Raw genomic sequence first — 21,123 nt, forward strand, 5'->3', positions numbered from 1 at the left:
GCAAAAATCAAAGGAATGTAATGAAATGAATGTAGCCTATTAAGAAAATTTATAAACAGCATTTAAAGATTTAAGACACCAAAGGGCACTCCAAGGCAGAGCTACTGTGAGACTCACAGACTTGACAGTCTTCATAAAGAAACAGCAGAGCACTTGGATCACACTGAAGCTGAGAAACAGACAGATGCAGGAGACAGATTAATGGTGAGAAAGAAAGAGAGAGTCTAAGGATGTGTGAGAGAGAGAGTCAAAGGTTTAAACAAGTCTGTGAGGAATCTCTCTCTTGCTCCTCTCTCTTTCGATCAGAGCCTCACCAACGGGCCACTTGGCTTGTGTAGTCCTCAGTGGTGGTGGGGAAGTCACCGTCAGTCCCTTTCTCCAACCCTCCTTCCCTTCTTCCGCCTCCATTTCCTCCCCCTCTGTGTTTGGCTGGCCATGGCCTGCCCTGCTCTTTTTGCTCCCTCAGCCAACGCCTCTCCTCGCGCCTCTTCAAGCGCACCTCCTGGTGCTCCCTCTGGCGGGTGAACTGGAAACGCTGGAGGAACAGGTCCTTCGCGTACTCGTACAACTGCACGTCCAAATAGTTGAGCTCCTCGATGCGCCTGCGCACGGGCTCGCTCAGGTCCACGTTGGCAGCTCGCGTGCTGTTGATCTGCATGAAAGCGGAAATGAAGCGCAGGGTGAACGTCCGCTCAAACAGGTACTGCGTCTTTCGTTGAAACTCAGTCAGGCCGTAGAAAGCCATGTTCTTCAGGTTGCTCATGGCACTGCTCAAAAGGATGTGGTTACGCTGGCTCTCGTTCATAGAGGATAAGTTGTAGCAGCCCACCAAGCTCAGGTCAGCCAACATGCGGACCTGCCGGTTATTGGCCAGGTTGGACGGACAGTTCATGAACTCAGTCAGGGTGACACCGGACCAGTCATCCCCACTATAGCAGGTGGGCAGCTCGTCCTGCGTGGGCGAGCGTCCATCACACATATGGAGGGCGGTCTTCCACGTGGCTCCGCGCTGGACATGCTTCCACTCGCTCAGGTAGCGGGAGACTGGGTCTCGCAGCATGGTGATGTAGTAGAAGTTCCTGAAGCCAAAACAAACACAGTTAGAGAGCTGTGAGCACATCATCATCACAGAGCGTGCCCTCCATTGTGCTGACAGATGGTGACTTTTGTCTGTGTATGAAACTTCAAGGTTGTATGCTAATTGGCAAACTGGAAGTCTCACTAATGAGATTATTATAGAGTCTCTATATATTGCCCTCGAAAATTGCATCAGAGTAATGATTTTACAAAACTCAGCTAGAACCGTTTCCATTGCTTTCCCCATCCTGCCAACATGGAGAATAATTGGGAATCAAGACATAATGGTTATCCATGGACACACAGAAAGTGAGAGAAACAGAAAACTGACCCAACTGAATCCCAAATATGTCACTGTTAGAAAATAATGAGGTTTCAGTTTTGGTGCCTCACATTTGTTGCACTTTTAACTGGGTATCCTACCAATCATTTGTCACCAAATCAACGTAGGGCATTTAACATCTGGCTGGCATTTTGGTAGTGGAAAACTGGTAAATGAGTGCTATTATTTTTTATACAAAACTTCCCTAGAGAGTATGTCCCCAATCATTGCAAAATGATAGCTAGTGAACGTGGCTGAAAGCTTAATACCTGTATAGATTCATCAGTTTTCTGCAGTGTCAACTAAGGGAAATTCAAGCTTTTTGGTTAAGGAAGCAAAACAGCCAGCTTCTTAAAAAAAGTAAGGTTACACTTTACTTGACAGGATCTACATAAGAGTGACATGACACTGTCATGAACGTGTCATAAACATTATAAACAAGTCATAAATGTTTATGACATAACGCTTCTTTTAGTAAGTGTTATTCGGTTTTTGTCATGACAAGTTCTGGTTAGGGTTAGGGATAGAGTTAGAGTTAGGGTTACGGTTCATGTGTCATGACTGTCTTATGTAGATACCTTCAAGTAAAGTGTAACCAAAAGTAAAAATGTCAAATATAACTGGTTCAAATCACATTTGATTGTGAAGTTGTTGTTTTGCTTGAGAGTGCCAGCCCACACACAGGAGGCCTCCAAGGAGATCTACTCTGCTGAACCACATGTATGTCAAAGCGCACTCTGATGGAAAACAAAGATTGGACAGGTGTTGGCTAGGTAAACCTTTCCTACAGTGATGTCCTGTGAGTGCCATGTGAATATTTAATGATGTCACCCCCTCCCCAGGGAACAGTCAGTGCGGCTCTGAGATTTCACACTGACTCCAAAGCTGTTCTCGGTGCTGCTTCACTTCTTTCAGCAAAACAAACATCCACACAATCTCACCCAGTAGTGGAAATAAAAGAGCAACGCAAACAGTATCCTATTCTTACACTTTCTTATCCTTCATTGTTGGATTCATACTGGAGTACTTTGTCCAAACTTCATACAGGTCATTTTTAAGGGAGGATATACTGTTACTACTTGTTCCATTTTTGTCCTGACCAGTTAAATCAGAGTCTGAGTCTGCTTCACTGAGGAAGATGTAGGTGGCTGTCTCAAGGAGCTGAAACAATTAAACTTAATTGATTGGTTGATTTAATCGGCAACCTTTTTGATAAAGGATTAATCGTTCTTTTTTTAAACCAGAACATGACAGGGGTTTAGTACACTGAGAGAATATTTATATGCCAGGGCATAGAAATGGTATAAGATATCACATAAACATGGTTTGAGATGAGTGCACACTGAAAAACAAGAAAATGTTTGAGTGTATTCAAGTTTCCAACATTATTTGAATGAACAAAACCCCAATATGTCTCGAGTTTATCTAGGGAAGATTTGTCCCAACAGTTCCACCGCTGACAAAGTTACCCGATATGAGTCAGACAAGAAGCTGTGATTACAGCCCCGGTGACAGCAGCTGCATCCTGGCACTTGCTCCTGGAGTTGGCGGGCTGCAGATACATCCTCATTAGACTGTCTCTGGGACATAAACACATGCAGCAAGTGTTGTTTGAGTGCACTCAACAGCCCAAAGGTCAGTTGTGTGCACCATCAGTGTCAAAAGGCATCAGGATCAGCGGGTCTGCAGAGCTGTCTCGAGGAGGCTTTCCCTGAGTGATACAGATGGCTGACGAGGAGGGGGAGTGGGTGAGCTATCAGGCTTTTCTTACCTCTGGCCTGCGTTATCATCAATAACTCTTACAGTCAATTGACACTCCCTTTCAAGAGTTTTAGATAAGTTGAGACTGTGATGCTGTTTTCCAGCAGATACCTGTTGTTATAAAAGCACAGCAAATACTGTAGGAAGCAACTAGAACTGTCTTGTATGGCAACGGTGTGACAGAGACACATGCTAAGATTTCCCAGAATATTATAGTGTGTTGACATTGGAGGGGGGGGGGGGGGACAACCCATCCTGGTTGAAAAAAAGAAGAAGCACGTTTTGTAAAAGTGAACACACACTAAGTATTTCTCTGGATTTTCAGTATCAAGTCTTTAACCAGTAGCTACATGTTAGATGTATCAGTAAAACACAAACATTTCCATATTCCTACACTGAGGGGGACTTGGACCCCCCACCCCCCTCGGTGTTTACGCACTTGGATGGAATCAAGAACCCTGTTGAATTCTACTTAATCATAGATCAATACTGGATAGAAGGCATACTGCATCTCATTCCACACTAGAATACTCATCTTTAAAGCAGCAGCAGCAGCAGCCCGACTTCACTTGAGCATACACTAAATTGGAGCCATTGAGCAGAGATTGAAGAGGAATTCAAAAGTGCAGATACAAATGGAAACTAAAGCAAGGAAAGATAAAGGGAGCAGACAACAGAGCTGCTGCAGATGGGAATACTGAAGCTTGGTGTAATTTAAGTAGATGTAGATGTGGTAAGAGTTTGATAAATAAAGCATGCATGAAAGCTATGTTTGACTGATACATTTAAAAAACAGCAATTTGAAACAACGGCTGATATTTATTTAAACTACCAAATATTTATGTAAACATAAGCTCTGTACTAACTATTTAAGGGCTACTTTGAGCGTTAGGAAAACAAGACATACTAAATCATTCTCAATCATCATTCTAAGCAGGTTTTTAGTGTGTTCACACTGGAAAACTGCCCAAAAAATATTAAAAACAGTCAGCATGCACACTAAAAACACGTAACTTTTGATTGCGCTGTACAGTAGATGGACAATATTCTCCCACAATGTAATGCACAAAGGAGAAGAAGGAGCTAATCACAGCAGGAAAGCATTAAAACTAATTCTAGATGGTAATTAAACAGTTCCAGGAACACCTCAGAAGACAAGAGATAACCTTTTGCTGTCTCTTTGTTACAGTAAGTATATAGTAGTATATAATTAGGACACAGAGTCAACAGCCATACTAGCGACTCTGTATGGCACAGCAGTGTTTCAAGCTAAATGCTATGACATAATATGATGATGCGGATGTTTAGCAAGTATAATGTTTACCATCTTCAACATGTTAGTTTAGCAAATTTACTAATTAGCATTAAACACAAATAATTACAATGTCATAAATTGTGCAGGTATTTGGAACCAAATGATTGGACAAATAAAAATTGGATCTGATGATGGCGCTTGTGGAAAAGTCAGAGAATCAAGTTATTACAAACCTGAGTGGCACATGAATGTGTGTACCAAATTGTATGGCAATCCTTCCAATGTATTGAACAAAGACTGACATTATAGTACAATGCAACTTGTATGTCTAAAAAAAAAAACAGCCATCTCCCTGTGAATATCGTCATTTAAACAGCCCCTAAACCCACAAAGGAACCGTTTTAGCCAATGTCAGAGTGAGAGGCAACTTGCTTTTAATTGCCCGTAATTAGCCTTGATGACACAATTTTAGCCCACTGCTTCTCCCTGATTGCAGGCTGCTAAAAGGGACATTGTACTATCAGCCTGAGCGCATGGTGCTGAATTCACTCATCAGGATTCATGTGTGGGAGGTGGATATCGTTGCAGGTGCTTGAGGGTGGGCTAGACGATAGGGAAAAGCAAAAAAATATATTTTTGTGAGCCGGGCAGAAAGTTGTTAAGAGCAGAGGCTAACACAGTAATCAGTAAATTAGTAAAGACAGCCCATGTCCCAGTACAACAATAGGACTAAGACTGACTGATGTTGGGAGGTTGGGAGAGTGGTAGACACAGTGTGTGTGTGTGTGTGTGTGTGTGTGTGTGTGTGTGTGTGAGTGTGTTCTACCTGTTTAAAGTCTACTGACTTCTCTGGTTATTCTCACAATGTATCCACCTTGATCTCTTTCCATTGCTCCTCTACAGCACAGGAGTATTAAGAAAAACCTTTTTTAAACACCTTTTTACTGCCGTTGCCTAAATACAGTACAATAGTCACAGTCGAGAGAGACAGGCATTACTGTGAATAACATGTAACATCACAGTTACATCATGGTATGCTGCTAAACAACTGAAATCACATTTTGATTCTATTTATCCTAAAATTCTTACTGCTTTCCCTACAGTACACTGTGTTGTTTATTCCCGCAATGGCACTTTGAGACACTCAGCATTATACATTCAAATTTTGTCCTTGTTTTCTTCATTTTTGCAGTGCAACAGAAAAATACTTATAACTGTATCCAAATTATCAGATGCTTTAACGAGAAAAACTCTTATGTGTTAAACAAATCCACCTTAACAAGTATAACTGTAACATGCTGCTATCTGTAATTTACCAGGGCCACTTTACTCTTACTGATGTCTGACAAAACTTAGTGCAGCTACACAGAAGTTACTATGCAAAATAGCAAGAATGTTATGTCACATTGGTCATCACATACTATAACCGAATGTTTTTTAAATTAATTATAGTTCATATATTCAACATTCAGTATCATCACTAAGAAGGTAAAATATACCAAAGGTTGAGATGTATGTTTCCAGGAGCACGGAGTACAGTACGCCATGAGAATGGGGTATTCCTGTAATTTTGCACCTCACTTGACTCCTGCCCTTTTCTCCACTCGGCTTCTCCTCCATGTCCTACATTAGTGTTAGACATTAGTGTTCCCTCCGGATCCATAACCTTTTCTTAAAGGTTGTCACATTAATCACGCTGCTGATTTCACTCGTCAATCTTCCTCTGTATCTCCTGTGTTTATCTCCCGCAATGCCGTGCATCGTCTCACCTCACTGCCCTCCACTTGAGGCACTGCATGTAAACAACCATTACGCTCCTTCTTCACTCTTTATTTTTATAGCATTTTCCAAGAGACTCCTCATTCAGGTAAATCATGGTAATGATAAAGGTTTATGAGAGAGGAAAGCAACACGGTGATGTCTGATTGTATCTCAATAATCAATTTAAGGCTTTAATAGTTTTGTACTGGAACTGATGAAATCAGTTTATTTTATTGTAAACCATGGTGACATAAAGTGTATTACAAAACAGGGCTACTGAGAGCACAAACACAGTTTATATAATGTTATCAAACCTGTCTCTAAGAAAGTATGTTTACATATGTAGTGCCCCTGAAAATATAATGTAGTCGTTTAAACATTGTGTGTGTATAGTTACAATGAGTACCATTGTTTAAAAAAAACAACCCTGCTTGTATGTACTGGTCTGTTAAATGCAGTAGTATAAAGGGTTAACAATAATACGGCATGTATTTCATGATGTTCACTTGATAAAAATGAAGAGACATGTTGACCAGTAATGATGTGCATGATTTGGCCTATTACCAGGCATTATTTTGGTCCAATCACATGTGTGTAGTGGTGGGACTGGAGTTGACAGTTCACCAGATATCACCACATATTCACCACATATACAAACCCCAATTCCAATAAAGTTGGGACTTTGTGTAAAATTCTTTTCAGCCTATATTTAACATTCAAACTGATAAACTTTATTGGGTTTTTTTGTGCAAATATTCACTCATTTTGAATTTGATGCCTGCAACATGTTGCAAAAAAGCTGGGAAAAGACTGAGAAAGTTGAGGAATGCTAAAAAAACACCTGTTTGGAGCATTCCACAGGTGAACAGGTTAATTGGTCATGATTGGGTATTAAAGGAGCATCTCCAAACGGCTCAGTTGTTCATAAGCAAGGGTGGGCATAGGTTCACCACTTTGTGAACAACTGCGTGAGCAAATAGTCCAACAGTTTAAGAACATTTCTCAACGTACAATTGCAAGGAATTTAGGGATTTCATCATCCACAGTCCATAATATCATCAAAAGATCCAGAGCATCTGGAGAAATCTCTTCACGTAAGCGGGAAGGCCAAAAACCAACATTGAATGCCCGTGACCTTCGATCCCTCAGGCGGCACTGCATTAAAAACCAACATCATTATGTAAAGGATAGCACCAAGCGAAAGCCATATATCAACAACACCCAGAAATGCCGACAGTGTCTCTGGGCCCGAGCTCAAAAGTGTGCTGTGGTCTGATGAGTCCACATTTCAAATTGTTTTTGGAAATCATGGGCGTCATGTCCTGCGGGCCAAAGTGGAAAAGGACCATCCATATTGTTATCCGGACTGTTGAGCAACTGAAGAGGTACATCAAGCAAGAATGGGAAAGAATTCCACCTACAAAGCTTCAACAATAAGTGTCCTCAGTTCCCAAATGCTTATTGAGTGTCTTTAAAAGGACAGGTGATGCCCCCTGTCCCAGCTTTTTTGGAACGTGTTGCAGGCATCAAATTCAAAATGAGTGAATATTTGCAAAAAAACAATACAGTTTAATAGTTTGAACAAATCATGGTCTGGTGTAATGCAGAAAAAGCTGTGAATTTAATCAAATGTTCATTAACATTTAAAGGAATGGTTCACCCAAAAACAATATAAATTGTATACAGTACTCGCCTCCCTAATAGGCTCTCTATGGTCCCAGAAAAAAAATTCTATCAAATGGTGTTGAGGAGAAATATAAAAGCATATCACAGGAGGATAATCCAGAAATTCTTTGTTTAGCAAAATAGTTTTCTTTGGATTTCCATGATCCCATGAATGGATACTTGGATAATGCTGCACAGGAATTTTTCAGAAAGTTTTTCGGATGTTTTATACCTTTTTTGTTATCTTTTGTTCGGACTCCGTCAAAGACTGTTTGCTTTCATTTTTTGGGGTGCTACGCTACGTAGAAACATTTTCTGGGACTATAGAGAGCCTAGGGAGGTGAGTACTATATACAATTGATATTGTTTTTGGGTGAACTATTCCTTTTACCAAAGCCACAATCTTTATTACCTTAACCAAAGTGCTTCTGTTGTCTAAACCTGACCACCTCTTTGCAACTGTGGTGTGGTAAATAAATGTAGTGCTTCATTCAATCAAAAGTTATCTGTGAACATAACTCATGCAGCTATTACATTTGTCACCTCAATCTTTAATGGGAAGTTGTTACCCCATAGTCCTCAAACATAATCTGAGCATGGGTGCCTGGATAGCTCACCTGGTAGAGCGTGCACCCCATGTACAAAGGCTCAGTTCTTGTCGCTGCAGCTGCAGGTTCAACTGCAGCACTTTGCTACATGTCATTCTCTCTCTCTTTCACATCTTCAACTGTCCTGCATAATAAAGGCCTAAAACATGATCTGATCAGAGTCAGTTTTAGCTGCCACCGGCAGGACAGAACAGAAATATGGGTATGCCAGTGGCGCTGCCCTCAGCTAAACTACCTTGGCTCCCAGAGAGATGGCCCCAGTGCTTCCCTTTAACCAATAAACAACCGTAGAATTTGCTCTCTAAAAATACACTGGTATATATGGATATATGGGTGGTGTAAAGTACAAACTGTTCTGGCCCTTAACACACAGGCTGAATCATGAAGAAAAAATGTGTTCCACAGTAGGTGTGACTGCATGATGTTATGACTCACCTGTATAGCTTTATGTTAGAGAGACCATAATAAATACATAGCTGGGCTTTCCTTAAGCAAAATCTGAGGACTCTGCTAAAGTGCTTTTTGCTCTGCCAGTATTGAAGGGTAGGACTGTATGGTGTAGTTTTACCATCAGTGTGGCCATGTAATCTGGGGTGAGGCAGTATGAACATACAGTACTCTCCTGCTACTATTCAGTACCAGCAAGTGAGAAAGTGCAAATAATAAGCAGACAGAGTAATGTTTACAATCACCTTACAGCAATAACCATTTCTTACATTAGTTCAAATAGCTGAAAAGCCTTAAAAATGGTGTATGGCCACATCTGATTGTGTATTTTAAGATATAATATACTCAAGGCACTAAACCCTTTGTTCCATACAGAAAAGCAGAACCAGTCAGACCAAGGAAAACAATCAGATCACAGCTCTTTAGGAAGTTTCAATTTACAGCCTCCTGAGAAAGAAAGAATTACCTTTAAGTAATGTGTTACCGACCAGATGCTGCAATCACTTATTGTATTTTATTCATCAATGTCTGCCCACTGTAGTACCAAGGACAAATGATAAGACTTAGCTGCTTATCTTTTTTAGATCAGAGAATGTAAAAAAAAATTCAACTACAACTACACAAAACAGAAATGTGTTTGCTATGCGTTTTAGAAATATTGAAGGTTTTGTAAGAAACCTTTTACAGACGATACAACATATATATAACAGTATATCCCAATGAACAGCTTATTCAGCTTAAGACTGATCTGGATGAGGTTCTCATCCAAACATTGCTGTAAATGAATTGAAAACCCTACACACCATGACGCTTACTGTAGCAAATACGGCATGATGTAAATGAATGTACAATAAACCTTATGGTAACTATGAGCAAATGGACAGCAAATTGACATTGAATTCTATAGTTAGATATTGAGAGAAGCGCCTGGGAAAAAAGAAGAGAAAGGAAAAAACCTCTGACTAGATGAATGTTTGTTATGTATTTAGCACCAAATTATGACGTCCCATTCATACAGCCCCTGAACAAAGCCTGTATGATTATGTGGCACTGGCATAGAAAAAACATGTAGACTACTATTATAAACTTATAAGATCTTTGTAAAATTTGAGCATAAATCAATAGATCCTATCACCATTTACAGGCACAGACAAGAATGTTTTCTGAAAATGATGGAACATGACTACATGCATCTTGCATTGTTATATTGAAGTCAATACACTACCTTGGTTTAAAGCTTTAGTGTGTAACTTTTTGATATTAATGAACGTCCGTTACATTCAAGCCATTGCCAAATGCTACAAAGCTAATTAAGACTATCAGCTCCACAAAACTCTCTCTGTATTTCTCAGTATGACTATGTTCAGAAACTGGTGTCGTCCGGCGACTTTCGCGTGCAGAAACTCAAGTGAAGATAATTACCTCTTCTGAAGAGTCCATCATGTTTTGTTAATCCTACATGTCCTCCTTGGCTACTAGCAACTGTATGGGGGAGGGGTGGGGTGGTACACGATCACGGAAGGCTTGTGTCATGTGGATGCGCCGACAGTTTTGTTGTCATTACTTAGAATTCCTCATGGGGGGGGACAGAAAAGACGCACTATAGCTATGAAAGCCACATGGTATAATGATCCCAAGATTAATGTCCACCAAATTGTATCCAAATGTGTTTCCTCTTCACGTTTGGATAACTCACGCTGACAAAGAAAACTGACAGAATACAACAGAACACAGAGCTTAAGTTCATTCTTGGCCTTGAAAATATTAGTTTGACAATATAACGGGCACTTTTCTGAAGCTTTCAACCCCATCTCACAGTCTTCCAACAGCAGATGGAGTTCACTCTGTTGTCACAGAGGTGGCTTAGTTGTGAACACATCACATTAAAGAAGTTCCTTGTGATGGCAAGTGAGCCATCTCCGTCATAACTGAACAAACTCCATTCACTAGTAGGTGGCACTTGGGTTAAGATTATTTTGTCAGATAACAGAATTTGTTTGCTCAGATCACCAGGTGTTAACCCATGTTTGCAGATACAGTAGATGTAAAAAGTGTTAAGAGTAGAGAGGGGATTTGGGGATATGTGCCAGTATTAAATGACTGATACCCTTTGCTGTATCAAAATCCTGGCTGTGTGTGAAGACGTTTCGGATATAACTCAGCAGTGTCTTGTCATTCCTGATCAAAAGGATACAGCCGAATGAAGATTTGGTACAGTCTGACTGTTGCACTGAAGCAAATTTTCATATCTTACATCATTCTTGTGACACGCACTACAATGACAACGTTGCGTGCTAGTCGACTTCTGTATCTTGTTCATTATAATTTAAATATTTTCCAGCAGTACTCTTCATCACGTGGTCGTCAGTGTGAATCCTGATGCTGCAGCCCGTGGCCCCACAATGTGCCGGGGAACATTTAGTCGTCTACTTGACATTCATAGTCTGCAAGGCTTTCATTTGCACAAAAATCACTGCGTATGAAGGCAATTTAGCTCTCTCATTAAAAAGACATAAATGCCTCAGAACCTAATGGCATCTCATAGTAAAAGAGTGAGCCTTTCAAATTTTGAGATTACATCTTGAGATTGTCACGCGCATAAAAGCGGATGAGCTGGTATCGGCTCAGCGTCGACCTTCATCGCCGTTTGAATAAAAAAGGCCCACAATACAAGCTATCTGTCATCCAGCTTTTTATCTGTGAACTTCTGCAGACATTGTGTGAGGGGCTTGGCAAAAGCTCGCACTTTGTAACAATGACTTTGAACTTTTAATTGTGTCTGCACAGATATAATGTAAAAGAGATAGGAGGTGAACCCGTATCAGTGATTGTGATCTTAATCAACCACAAACCAGCATGTTACATTTTCTTATCTGCACCTTTCATTATAAAAAATCTACAACAGGGAGATCATGCAGTGTAATGCAAGCTTCGTGGGAAGGATTTTCACAGGCTGGCTTCTCACAGTGTTATAAGAAGCTTTAACAAATGCATTTGATTATAATTTATCTTGATTAGTGCATCTTTTACCACTTTAGAGATGTTACAATACCTGCTACGTATGTGCTTAACCTTGTGAGAAAACCTTGAGTGCTGCACCATACACCATGTGATAAGATGTTTAAAGAGAAATCACTTCTCTAGGTAATGACTTCCTCCATCCCTGTGGTCTTTAATTTCAGCAGTAAATAAAAGGGACATTGATATTACCAGCAGTAAGGTGATTGAGACTCATAAGGACTCTCCTTTATCATTCCACTTTATGAACTGTAACATTCCCAAAGCAGAACAATAAAGACAATCACAATATGCTGCAATAAACGGGGCACACAAGTCTGGTGTGCTTTGAACGCAAATGCCGTAGGTTTGTTCCAGCTGATCATACCGTGTTTTAATGACTTTAGAGTGGGATAATGTGTCCAACTCTTGCCTGAATCCTGTCTTCACCATCTCTCTGGTGAGCAGATGTCCTTGGTCTGTAAGAGCGAGGGTGTTATTCAGCATGCAAGGTCTCTGTGGATCATCTGTACATCTTTGCGCTGTCCTGTTTCTCACAGACAAGATGAGATTGAGACTGGAGACATGCATTATTTGTAACCGATACCATTCCTTAATGGTGTCTGCGCTCCCCCTGGCAGCCCATAATGGACCGTTTTTGAGGTTCTCTGCATCTTGTTCGGCTTTTTGATGATGACGGAATGGGGACAGTGGTTGTCACCTGGGAAGAAACAAGAAGAACGATGGGACCTTTCATTTACTTGTCAGGAAGCTGGCATTGCTAGCACTTGACATGATGTGCATACAGAGAGTACTTGTACTGGGAGTGGCAGATAACAACAAGGGAAGCAATTGCCCTTCAAAAGAGAAACGTTTCAGTCTTTCTTTTATATGACTTTAACAGGATAAAAGGAAAATGTCACATATCCAAGGGAAGATTTAATGGCTCATTTCTCACACCAATAATCATTAAAGACCCTTAAACAATATTTAAGAGGGAAATGTGCTGATTTTGCACATCAGAGTCTGTTTATAGGTTTGGGGGAGTACTGCTGTATACAGCATGTGGAAAGAAGTTGTATAAAGCTTTTTGTGGCTCCAGTGGGAGCTGCGCAAAGTCAAGTCACATCAGCTGAAGACTACAAGTTTGAAAAAAAAAGATGTTAAGTTGAAAATATGTGAGCTTACCAGACCTCATCTCTGCTTGAGGACAGGGATGAGATGAGAAACTTTTGAATAGGGGGACCAAACTGGGGTGCAGTCTTAAAGAAGGGGGGCAAACGCCAAATAACAACAACTAAATATTCTAATATAAAATAACGTGAATAAATAGCTGATACTTTTTAACTCCAAAAAGCCTACGGCCATGGATGAATTATGAGAAAATGGGCTCCTGGATGCAAGAGACACAAAATGATGTCTCAGCTTTGTTTTTCCGTGTTTTTAGTCTCTGTGTGGTCATTTAGCATTTCTCTATACAGTAGTTTTTTTGACTACAAAGAAATGTTAACAGTCACTTTATACAGACGTTCTGGTCATAGGTATCTGGGCCTGTAAGTCTGTTTAGTAACCCACCCATGAAACTAACAAGCCAACTACTTATCACTTTCTGATTCTGACTGAATTGTTGGTGGTCGAGTTGCATTGTGTGTAATGTAGGCGCCAAGTTTTGGCAAAGACGAAGAATGTGTGGTATTGTATACAAAAGTACAATACTATTCAATTACCTAATTCTGCGACTTTGGGACTTCCTGAAGCTAAAAACAACAACACAGCAGCTCACAGAAAAATCTTCCTGAGCTGAGACACAAGAAGCCACTTCATGTATGGTAGGCAGCGATGAGAAACAGAACCATGTACCTCCTGAATACAGTGAGTGTGGAAGGAAGTCTCAGATAACCTACTGCTTTATCCGAATAAAATGTCGTTGGAGTTGAAATCAGCATACACTGTTTGGATATGAAATACATTGCAAGCCAGGTCATCGCAGGCCTCCCTGCCTTTTATGCTCTTTGTAATGTCCATGCACCCCTCAGTCTGACACAAATATCTGATTCACAAACACAAATGTAGCCTGAGGCCAGAGGCAAGACCTAAATTACAAGCTGAATGCACCTCTAGAGGAATCGGCTGAGGATGCAGCTCTGGGATGGCACCATCTTTTTTATTTTGTATTATTGTTTTTTGGCATTTTTAGGCCTAAATTTGACAGGACAGCTGAAGACATAAAAGGGGAGAGAGGGGGGAATGACATGCAGCAAAGAATCGCAGGTCAGAGTCAAACCCAGGCCCGCTGCATCGAGGAGTAAACCTTTATATATTGGCACCCGCTCTACCAACTGAGCTATCCGGGCGCCCAGGGATGGCACCATCTTTACTCAAATCTGAATGGCTGTGTACCTTTAATGCGATCTGTCATCTCATTTCAGCTCCTGGGACGACACCTGTTTGACCTCCTCTGCTTCTCAGACAGCAGAGAACAAAGATTTAAGTGGCACTTAAGCAGTGTCGATGCAGCTCCATAAATGTGTAACAATCATAGTAGATCTCATATGCTACCTCCTAATGGTATAGTATAGTTGAAATGCACAAATGCAACTCAATTTACTGCCACTTCTAAGTGGGGTGTTTGGATGAACTGTCTCTACAGATAAAATGACTGCACAATAACTGGACAAGACGTATAGGTTAGACATGAAATCTAAATGTCCTTTTACAATGGTAAGCGACTCTCTGCTGTTGTAATTGCTTTTCTGTAATTTGAGACCAATTAGACATTGTAATATGACAGCACAGCTTCAATTACCATTATAGTGAAAATCCTCCTGTCTAATTATGCCCTCCTTTTAATCTTTCTCTTTCAAAGATCTCTCCACGAGACAGCGGAGGAAGAGACAAGGCGTGTACTCGCATGGACTTTGAATTAATAATACAGCTAGAGGAGAGACACAAGTATACAGGCTGGCAGTGGAAACCACAGTATATGTCACATCACATAACACAGCGCTGGAGACACTGAGAGCTTTGCAAGCTGCTATGAGAGTCTTTCGTCACACACACACACACACACACACACACAACTTCAGCTTTTCATCCTCTCAGTCCAGTCATTTAATGTCCCAAACATTTCATTTAAATTCAGCCGTAATAGTTGTTATCCTCATTATGGAATCTCATTATCATCATCATCATCATCACCTTCATCATCATCATTATTGGAGCAATACAATAATTGCTGAGGTAGTTCTCTCTCTCTCTCTCTCTCTCTCTCACTGGGTGAGTGAAACGAAGGATGGGGGAATTATTAATGATATCAGCAGCTATTCACAAGCTCTGACATACAAATACTATCTAGTGATACTACTTACTTTTAGCTCCTGTTACTGTATCCCTACACACAGTTTTTAGGCATGGCTTAAGGATGGAAATGTCTGTTGGTCCCCCACTTCTAATATCTCGACAACTATCGGATGGATTGCCATAAAATTTGGTTCATGACTTTGGTGATCCATGACTTTTCCTCAAGTGCCACCATGACGTTGATATTTTTCTTTTTTAGTAAAACGTCTCAACAACTACGGGATGAATTGCCAATGGAATTTGGTGCAGGCATTCATGTCCTACTCAGCATGGATTCTAATAACTTCGATGATCTCTTGACTTTTCTTTTAGTGACTTCAGGTCAAAATACCTGCAAAGTAACTTCTACAATCTGAAGCACGTTTAGTGTTCCTGCTTATTGAGTCAGACCAATTTATAATGAATACTTTTAATTAAGATCAATGGAGCTGGCATTGATTTTATGACCATATTATTACTGAGTGGTCTGCTTGATTTGAGCTGCACCGGCCAAGAGCTTATAACCTCTGTGAGGAGGAGACTGTAATACAACTAATACATATTTTCATGTTATTCTCGCAAATACCATAATGCTACGATCAATAAAACCTCCCATAATGACTTTTATGTGGTTCTTCCAAATTATAGAGTGGCTATAATCATGATACATAAAAGTTTTAATTTCCTTTAAAGCACATTTCTAATGGACAGACTCCTCTGCCAATTTACTTTACTTACTTTACTGCCACTAAAGAAGCCTGATTTGGAATTGGCTCCTTTTACTTGATTCTTCCATGTTCTCCAGCAATGGTTATTTGCAAATTCCACAAGCTACTACTTCAGACCCTGGACTTGATACAGATTTTCAGTGTTTTCAGAATCTATTATTGTCTTCAAGATTTAAACATCTAGCCAGGTGGGGCTCAAAGTTTAACAATGTAATGAAGTGAGTGCCTCTTAAATAGATGTAGATGAGGCCGATTATCTAACTTTCTGAAGCTCATTTTAGTCTCTGCTTGGCGCAGAGGATCAAGCCAGCAGCACTGGAAAGGTTTTAACCATGGCTATAATCCCTGCCCTGCTGAGAGACTGGATTTAGAGGGAAGAGTGCTTGTGTGTGTGTGTGTGTGTGTGTGTGTGTGTGTGTGTGTGTGTGTGTGTGTGTGTGTGTGTGTGTGTATAAATAAATGCAAGACTGAGAAAAAGGGAGGACTAGAGAGGAAAGGTTGGGTAGAAAAAAAGAAGTGAAAATAAGATATAGAAATTGAGAGGATAAAGTAAACATTTTGGGCGTAAAACACTGGTTCTGTTGTTCATTTAGATAGATTTAGAGCTTGAAACAATTAGTTGATTAATCAATAAGTTGATCCACAGAAAATGAACGACAACTATTTTAACAATGTTTGACAATGACAAAGTAACATTTTTTATTTTTTTAATTCTATTCATTTAATGTTTCTTTCTATAGGGACCAGTGTATCACATGAACCAACACCACATACCACAGCATCCACAGCCTAAGCTAGTTTCCAATGCCCGTCACCTGGCCTTTAAAATACACAAAACTCAAAAAACACAACTTTCTTTGGATCCAACTTTTCAAATGTGCAGCTTTTCTTTGTCTGTACTTGTAAACTGATAATTTTCTGATTTTGGACAATTGTTTGGACAAAAACAAGCAATTTGAAGACATCACCTTGGGTTTCTGGGATAATGTGATATTCCCACTTTCTGACATTTTATAGAGCACACTGGTTATTTAGAAAATAATTGACAGATTAATCTGAAACACTTTACTTTGAGGCCCCCCTATTTAGCATTTGTAAGTATTATATACATATTTAATACATGTTTTATAACAGAGTATAATGTAGTTGTTAGCAGATATTCAGCGTCCAGAAGTCTTCCAGTGGGTATAAGTCCCATAAGTGGAGGCTGGTGTATAGTGTTATACCAGACAATATAGCAAAACACAGTTGTACTAATATCAAATATGACTTCTTAGGTGACGTTATAATTGCTGACAAATACATTAATAAATACTTGCACATTATAGTGTGTTATAAACCATATATTAGATGTTTGTATACTGCATATTACAGTTTTTCTCAGTACATTTCTCGAATCATCCTCAACATTTGCAAAACAGTAAGTGCATTTCTCAAAACAATTCGTACAAATAGCAAAACACCATGGATTACCTGCAAAAGCCAGTATCTTGCTCAAAATCCTTAGTTCATCTCTCAAAAGTAAATATCTGTGTCAATGAACATGACAGTGCCATCAGAATGACAAGTCCTTGCGTTAAAGTCGCTTGACGTCACCCATAGGAATAAAGTGGAGCGCGGCGCGACAGAAGCATCGCACGGCCAGGCAGATCTGCACTGTGAGACATGCATGTCACGCAGGCAGTGTGCAAGCTCTAACCTGTTAACATGGGAGCCAAAATAAAAACAGACACGCCACGCAGCTGACATGCCACGCAGCTGACACGCTCACGCCACGCATCCAGTGTGTAGCCGGCCTAAATAATAATAAGTGCGGTGTTACTGCACTTATTCATTGATAGTGACCAGATGGATGGATGGATGGATAGATAGATAGATACTTATTGGTCGAATGAGCACTATGTTCGATGATATAGTGAGGATACCACAATTCTAGCACAGACTCAGGATTCAGACTCATGGTTCAGATCGTGCTTTGCTTTTATCACTAATAATAACTGATAACTGCAGAGTAAATAATTCATAAACTATGGCTGCTCTCTGTTTGAGGAACCATAGCTATAATCAAAAAGTGATGCTATCTGTCAGCCAACTCTGTAAATCATTAAATCATCAAGCCTTAAATAATTTCTCAAGGAATGATCAAAGGACACTCACGTAAACACATTTTTTTTCATACAGTAAGCCATCATCTCAAAGCCTAGTCTTTTTGTGACATGAACATGTGAAATAGTAAGGAGATGGTTATCACTGTGGACTGTAAGTGCAGATGAGAGGAGTGTGGATCCCCCTTTACTACAATTCATGGTGGAACACAATCTGATTTAGAGTCAAAAATATGCTCATGGAAGAGAATAACACATATTGTTATAACACTGAAACTTTTCATTAATTTATTCTGACACCTCTTCCTAACTGGACACAACGCAAGCAAGCAAACGAGTGAATATCAGATCCTTTTCAGTGTTTCTCAATGAAAATGTCCTAACCTACTGTCAGTAATGCATCTGTAAATCGTTCTATTGAATTCTCTTTAAGAAAATGTTCTGAGGGTAAATTCAAACAAACAAGATCTATGTCTACAACTATATTGGGCAACTTATTTGAAAATATAAAATACTCATTAAAAAGTAATTACTTCACTATTAATTTATTTATTGGCAAAAGTAATTAGTTACATTACATAATATGAAGTATATCATGTAATCAAATGTGTGTTTAAACATCTCAGAAGATGTCACATCTTATGTACATCTTAGAGATATTGGTCTACGGTATTGCTTAGCACTACAGTAGTTAGAAGTCCTATTCTCACAGTGAAGCTGCAGAGTTTATGAACCCTTGAACTTCTAACAAAAACCAGGTGATTCCTGAATGTGGCTACTAGCAAGCTAGTCAACGATACACAACATTTAAATGCATTTTGAGTTAGGCCAACTTTTCCTCTTTTGGTAGAGGCTAACCGCCTCCCCACGTTTCCAGGCTTTGCACGAAGCTTACATGTTGGGGAGAAGCCATCTGGTCACCGGTAAGCTCAGAGACAAAGCTATTATCAACCCTCCATCCTAAAAAGCGAACTGACCCCCTACAATAACAACAAAGCAGCATTTATTGGAATCAGTAATAATTGTAATGTTATTACTGAATTTCAAATCCCTTACTTACTACAACTTACTAAAACAATCATTTTACTAGAACATGTTCTGCATATTTGTTTGCCAAACAATCACCACACATATTTCTAATTTACATTATGAGTTTTAGCAACCACCATAATAGCAGTAAATCAATGTTCAAAACTGTTAACTTTAATCTGCAGATTAACAACTTTTCTAAATCAGTCCCTCCCGGATTTCGTGATAGCGCCAATTCACGCAAATTCAACCAATCACCGCGAATTTGGTGCGACTCGCAAATTTGAGCTCTCCGAGCTCCTGCAGAAGCTTGTAAATTGATGCTAGAATCTTTGATGTAATAAACCTTTTTATAATCAAGAACAGTGTCAACGAAGTTCCTTCTCCACACATTGGCAACGCAGTGCTGCAACTAAATATACAACACCCGTAACTTCATTGCAACAAACAGACAAAAGACATCGCAACTTTTTACAAAAGCTCCCGCGAAATCAGGCATTTTGGGCCGCAACAATCTCAAAAGAAAGCCGCGAAATCCTGGAGGGACTGCTAAATGCAACACCAGGGATTAATTACATTAGTATTATATTTTGTACAATATGTATGTATATTGTATACACAACATCTTCAAAAGCTTGGTTAAGGCTTCGTGCTAAGCTGCCATCTTGAGTTCTCTGAGTGGGCAGAATGTGCAAGCTGAGACTCCTGCCCTGTGCAAAGTAACTACTTTAGGTCTGTATTTACAGACCCCAGACAGAGAAATCCTCTTCATTCCGTCAGAACAGCGGGTTAATCAAACAACAGACTGAAATAAATTATTCACAACAGTGACAGACTGAAGAGAGCTGGTAGTGTTGGAGATCAAGGTGCTGACATGGTATGTGTGTGTGTGTGTGTGTGTGTGTGTGTGTGTGTGTGTGTGTGTGTGAACGCATGGCTGCAAGTCGCTGTATGTCTCTTCAATAAAAGGGAAAATAGGAAAAAAAATCTCTTTTTTTGGGGGGGGGGGTAGAAATAAGTAATTTCAATCATCATACATTATACACATAATTCACACAAGAATCCTCTTGAGTTATCAACAGAAGAGATTCTAGCAGCACTGTGTGTTTGGCTCAAGTCAGTCCCTCCAGGATTTCGCGATGTCGCGATCGCGGCAATTCACGCAAATTTAACCAATCACCGCGAATTTGGTGCGACTCGCAATTTTTACCAATCACCGCAAATTTTCCGCACATTTGACCAATAACCTGAAGTTTCCCACGACTTCAACCAATCACAGCAGTCGGGAGTGAGAACGAGTTGATATGAAGACGAGACGTGTGTGTGACTCATTTACCAACAAAACGTACAGCGAAAGATCGTGCAAAACATTTCAGACCGTCGTGCCAACTTGTATACATTTTAACATCAATGTAGACTTTAACGATTTAAAAGTCGCTGAAGTTGCTGCCGTTTCCATCCTGGCTGTCGGTTCTCTGCAGCGGGTGGGGCTAGTGCTCCGTACACCCCGCGACTGACGCTTGCACACACACACACACAGACACACACACAAACAACACACACAGACACACACACACACACACAAACAACACATACACGGTGGATGCAGGAGAAAAAGGAGATGAGACGACACGATGACCTAAATTGAGGACAGCTATGCTCGTTATTGTAAGTGCAATGATAAGTTAAAGTCAGTATTATCAAACCGTATGAATGTGTGTCCCAGGCCAGCATAGGAAAATAACTAACAAGCCACTGACAGATATGTTCAAATTTGATTCATTCAATAAATTATTATTTTTTTGTCTTAAATCCAGAAGCCATTTTCATATTATACCAACATTTACAGCATCCTGAGCCTTTTTGGTAAGGTTACTAGGAAAACTCAGAGTAATTTTATTCTCCCCAAAACAAGTTTCCTTTTTATTTTGAAAGTATACATATACAAAAAAAAAAGAAATCGCAACTTTTTTGCAACTTTCACTGTCTCCCGCAACTTCATTGCAACAAACATACAAATGACATCACA

The 21,123-nt window shown here is 39.9% G+C and overlaps 1 protein-coding gene across 1 annotated transcript in view; it reads right to left on the reverse strand.

Annotated features, from left to right (window-relative positions):
* Positions 1-310: 310 nt before the first annotated feature.
* Positions 311-21,123, reverse strand: part of hs6st3b (heparan sulfate 6-O-sulfotransferase 3b) — a 57,887-nt gene continuing 37,074 nt past the window's right edge. Inside the window, exon 2 of the mRNA XM_078262816.1 lies at positions 311-1,079. Coding sequence (XP_078118942.1) covers positions 311-1,079 — 769 coding nt within the window. The remainder of the gene's footprint in view (positions 1,080-21,123) is intronic.

Source organism: Sander vitreus, chromosome 11 (assembly GCF_031162955.1).
Source record: "Sander vitreus isolate 19-12246 chromosome 11, sanVit1, whole genome shotgun sequence".
NCBI lineage: Eukaryota > Metazoa > Chordata > Actinopteri > Perciformes > Percidae > Sander > Sander vitreus.